This window comes from Nicrophorus vespilloides, unplaced genomic scaffold (genome assembly GCF_001412225.1).
Source record: "Nicrophorus vespilloides isolate i.1.1-1 unplaced genomic scaffold, Nicve_v1.0, whole genome shotgun sequence".
NCBI classification, from domain to species: domain Eukaryota; kingdom Metazoa; phylum Arthropoda; class Insecta; order Coleoptera; family Silphidae; genus Nicrophorus; species Nicrophorus vespilloides.
Genome location: NW_017097876.1, coordinates 1 through 5,214, shown reverse-complemented (window position 1 = coordinate 5,214; position 5,214 = coordinate 1). Strand labels below are relative to the sequence as shown.

Sequence of the window (5,214 nt, the reverse complement as noted above, 5' to 3'; positions counted from 1 at the left end):
TTTATTTTAAGAACATTTAATTATCATTATGATTTCAATCAATTCCCCCAAAAATCTTAATTAATCTTATCAAAATAAGATAACAATTGCTTTGCTGATTTAACGCAATGCATTTCGATATTTATTTTTACATTTATACAGTGGAACCTCACATAACGAGCAAAATCAATTGTAAGATTGCGCGCCTTCTACATCATTTGTGTACACATATTATTTGTATTTTTGAATATGTTTCAGTATACGAGTAACAATCCGGAAATTTTGGAACAGATTAAACTCGTATATAAATGAAAATTGTATAGTTATGTAATATTATTTAACAATATTGAAGAATTGTAGAACTATTTAAAGAAATAAAGCTGATATATTTCTTATCAATTATACAAAATGATAAAAAGTTAATTACAATTTATTAGGATTAGTAAAGTTTATAGTTTAAATAAAATAAAGCGACATCTATTGAGATCGTTTATTAATAACATAAATTACGTAAATTACTAAATAATAACATTTGTATTTAATGATTACTTTAATTAGCTTATATCGTGTATAAATAGTTTAAATTTGAGATGATTGTAAAGTTTATTTTCAATATTGAATGATGACAGCATCAACTTCATGTTAGTTTTTGATGGATCATTAGCTCACTCACCTACCCAAGAAATGATACCGTTTCCATTTAGTCGAATCGTAATATTTACAGTACCTGAGTTTTAATTTGCAAAAGATGATTTTATTTAACGTTAAGGAACATGTGAAGTACAACATGTTCGTGCTGACACACAGCCTTCCCCAATCCGTGGATCCCATCAAGCAAGTTAACTTCAAAAATTCATTTGACCTGATCAAGTGGGTGTTCCCTTTCAAATCAATAATCGAATTGTTTGGAAATTCGCAGATGCACAATAGCGTTCTTCACCCTGTCTTCCTTGGATGTACTCGACATGATGGATTCCATCGAGGAGAAGAAAGAGCATTACATCAATTGGATATACAGGTTTCAGATCGAAGATGAGAATGGTGCAGTTTTTACTATTGTCGTGTGAATTTTGTTATAGCTTTTGTTTTTTTAGTGGGCGGTTTCAAGAATGATCAATGTTTTGAGAATGATATCGCCAAGTGCGCTCACATAGCTGGAACGTATTCAGCTTTAAATAATTTATTAATTTTAGGAGACGATTTTAAGAGAGTCGACAGGGTATCAATAATTAAGAGTGTGTATGGTTACAGTTATAGTGATTGGTTTTTAACTTGTTGATTATTTTAGGTTTAAGACAATTGCAGTTGGATGATGGTAGTTTTATTGGGAGCAAGAAAGGAACTGAGAATGATATGAGGTTCGTTTATTGCGCTGCCTGTATTTGCTACATATTGAATGATTGGTCTGGGATGGACGTTGAGAAGGCTGTTGATTACATTTTAAAGAGCATAGTGAGTATTTTGGTTGGGGGTTGTAATCAATTATATTTTTGTATTTGTTGTTTTTAGTCGTACGATGGGGCTATAGCACAAGGTCCCGAATTGGAATCCCATGGAGGATCAACGTATTGCGCTGTAGCCACCTTATTTCTAACTAAGAATTTAGATAGGCTGTCGAGCAAACAAAGGGATAACTTGATCAGATGGGTAGTCAATAGACAGCTGGAAGGTTTCCAAGGGAGACCCAACAAAATGTGGGATTCCTGCTACACCTTCTGGTTGGGAGCCACGTTGAAGATGCTCGACGCTTACGAGTACATAGACCAAGAACGACTTGAGAATTTCGTGCTTTCCACGCAATGTTACAGAAGCGGAGGATTCGGCAAAAACTCGTCAAGCGACGCCGATCCAATGCACACTTACTTGGCTCTATCCGGGTTGAGTCTGCTCAAGACGCACAAGTGCAATGAGGTGATGCCAGCTCTGAACATAACGTACAGGGCTTACGACCATCTACAGAACGTACACGAAGCCTGGAGGGGGTGATGTGAAAAATGAAATCGATGAAGAAGAAAAGGTGAAAAATAACGCTAATTATACAAAGATTTTAATTATTTTAAACTATAAAAACCGTTGTAAAATTGGATTGTTAGCCTTAACGTTACTTTTCTTCGTCTCCTCGTTACTTTTCTCTCCTTCCTCGAGTTCCGAAAGTTTCTGATAGAAATCTTTCTTGACCTTCTCCTGCGCAATCTTCTTGTTCCTCGCGTTGTTGACGGAACCGCCCTTTCCTTTAGCCTTGTTCCTCGGTTTGTAATCGATTTGCGGAGGTTTGATAAACTGAAATCGATCAAATTAATAACGAGATCTATACAAAAAAGAAAATTGATGGTATTTACGTGTAATTTCTGTTTCATCTCGATCTGTTCCTTCATCGTAGGAACGTCGACTTCGGTGATCACTGACGGGTTCAGAGATATCATTTCGTAAGGAATCTAAAATAGCGTTTGAAGTTTAAATATAGATCGATTAGAGTAAATAAATTGTTAACCTTCTCCAACAAGGCTTTCACTTCGCCTTCCTTCCTCTGCGACGTGTACTGATAAGGATTCAATTCTAAAGCGTCGAAGTTGGCTTCACCGGCTCCAGGGATTAAGAGACTGGTGAATCCCTTTTGCGTGCCAACGCCTAAAACGTCTTCGAACGGGCAGAACTTCATGTTCGTTATGGTCTGTTTGAACCTGTGCACCAAGTACTGATCTCTCGTCGCAGTCGCGCAACAATCGCGGTAGATATCTAAATTCTGTCGGTTGCTCACCGCCATCAGACCAGTCTGCGAAAAGCTGACGTTGCTTGCGGCGTAAGGAATCTTGTACACTTGAAGTGTTTTCTCCAGATTCCTGGCGTCCCAAATCTTCACTTTGAAATCGCTTCCTGCTGTTGCCATATAAAGACCGCTAGGATCTATGTCCATCGCCGTGACTGGAGATTTGTGACAGAACAATTTAGCTACCGGTTCTTGACAATTGGGAGTCCACATGGCTACATCCCCTTTCGTCGATCCCGTGCAAAGAACAGCGTTGTACGGATTTTGGACCATTGTGCTCAAACCATGCTGCTTAGTCAGAACGGAACCGACGACTTCTCCAACAGACACATCCAGCCATTGCAATTTACCAAAATCAGACTGAAACAATAGACACATATTATTAATACATTTTCACTAAACTATCTTCATCATATTTACCCCAGCTGCCAACAAGAAATGATAAGGCAAGAACTCCAACTTGTTGATATTCGAAATCTTACGTAAGCAATGCAATTCCGTGCCCGTGTTATCGTAGATGTGCAAATATTTCTTTTGCGCGCAAGCGAACATCGTGTCGACGTGCAAGTAGCAAATGTCGTGTATCGATTCCATAACATTAATTTCGCAAGCCAACTTCTTCGTGAACCAATTGAAAGAGGCCATATGTCCCAATTTTCCAGCCAAAAGCATGTGCTTTCCATTGCGCGTGTATTTCACTTGATACGGCCCAAATTCATTCAAATGTAACTCGAATGATTTTGCAGCTGAGGCTACATCAACATTCTTGACAATATCGATTTGCTTAATATCCTTAGTCTTTTCACCTTCATCGGCTTCAATTCCACTATAAAATTATAAAAAAATAAACATTGTTGTTTTAACATAAATTATTAAATAATGACTCACCCTCCTTTCTCGGATAACAATATTTCAACCCTAGCCGATTGCTCTGTGGCTTTCTTAAACTGATTTTCCTTATTCTTCCACTTCTCCTTCTGATATATTCCGGTTATACCTCTGGTGCTAACCCCATCACCTTTATCATATTTCTTTACAACTCCTTTGGGGACTGGAGCTCTGCCGGGAATCTTTGATCCTTTTTTTACCCTCTTAGCGGCATTAGTCTTCTTCAACAACTGCTTTTTGTGATATCTACTCAACACTTTCTTTTGATTCACATTGTATGTGAGAACTTCATTGACCTGTCTGATCTTAACATTGTTGTCTTTGCGGATTTCCCTCTTGGTTTTCGGTTTGGGCTACAAAAATTTATCAATTTTATTTAGAGAATTTAACTGTTACATATAGAAACTTACCTCCGGGATTTCCATGATTGCAGTATTTGTTATGCTTTGAATGTATTCCTATTAGAGGTTATGTTATACACATGTTTTGTATTTGAAGGTTTTCCACTGACAACGTGAGAATGGACACTTTTGGAACTACTCGACTCGTCTTCAGCGACATCTTCAACAATCCTTCCCTAACTAAAGATGTAAACAAATCTGAACTATTTTAAAAATTTAAATAATTCAAATTGTTAGTTAAGACATTAAGTAAATAGTTAAGTAAATAATTAACGAAATAGTACTAAAAAGTATTCAATAAAACTAAAGTCTTAACTGGTATTAAGAAATATAAAGATTAATTTGAATAGCTTCAGTATTCAATTACATAATTTTACGTAAACAAGCATTAAAATTAAGCAGTTATTCTTTGCAGAGGAATAATGATTATAAAGTTTTGATAGTTATGTGAAACGAAAGAAATTTGAAAGTTGAAATGCAAACAGAAGAATCCAATAAGACAATTCTATTAAAACTTTTGCATTTTATCTCTTAAGTATTTCATTTCGATTTTACAATCGAATATTCATGGCTTTCCCATTTCCATACAACACTAAAACAAAAGATATGAAATAAAAACTAGTTTAAACTGTATAATACTAAATCTTTTTCAAATAAAATGAATATAACATAAAAATGATTACGTTTTTAGTCATAAGAAAATACACGAATTTAATAATAATAATAAAACTTTGTCATTAATTAATTAATTAATTGGAAGATTTGCCAAATCAGCGACCATCCGGATGATAAAACTCGCCTGAATAGAGCCAAATACAACTCAGGAACTTATTAGAGAGCTAGAGCAACGAGGCGCTGCACGAGTATCTTGGTAGACTGTCTCTTACTGGAAGTAACGAACATTCACTGTGGAAGGCGACCAAGCATACGAAAGAACCGAAACAAAGAAAGTCGCCTCTTCACGAATTACAGCCAAACGGCTAAAACCACAGTAATATATCGATACTTGCTATATTCCCCAAACATTCAGCTTTCATATGCATCTACTGGCCTCATCATATCTATTATAGTTTTCGAGAAAATCAATGAAATGTGAAAACACTACTTTTTCGAGTATTTTTAAACTTTGAACATGAATTACACCCAAACGGCTAAAACCACAGTAATACATCGATACTT

At 35.8% G+C, this 5,214-nt stretch overlaps 2 protein-coding genes across 2 annotated transcripts; one reads left to right on the top strand and one right to left on the bottom strand.

The window, feature by feature from the left end:
* Positions 1-521: 521 nt before the first annotated feature.
* On the top strand, positions 522-2,065 carry LOC108561299 (geranylgeranyl transferase type-1 subunit beta). Its single transcript, XM_017919169.1, has 5 exons — positions 522-813; positions 899-1,020; positions 1,074-1,214; positions 1,268-1,431; positions 1,489-2,065. The coding sequence occupies exons 1-5, from the start codon at positions 728-730 to the stop codon at positions 1,963-1,965; spliced, it is 990 nt and encodes a 329-aa protein (XP_017774658.1). The 5' UTR covers positions 522-727; the 3' UTR covers positions 1,966-2,065.
* Positions 2,010-4,147, bottom strand: LOC108561298 (WD repeat-containing protein 46). Its single transcript, XM_017919168.1, has 6 exons — positions 4,045-4,147; positions 3,635-3,987; positions 3,167-3,572; positions 2,471-3,106; positions 2,319-2,414; positions 2,010-2,259 (listed from the first exon to the last, which is right to left on the bottom strand). The coding sequence occupies exons 1-6, from the start codon at positions 4,057-4,059 to the stop codon at positions 2,041-2,043; spliced, it is 1,725 nt and encodes a 574-aa protein (XP_017774657.1). The 5' UTR covers positions 4,060-4,147; the 3' UTR covers positions 2,010-2,040.
* Between the last annotated feature and the right edge of the window lie 1,067 nt (positions 4,148-5,214).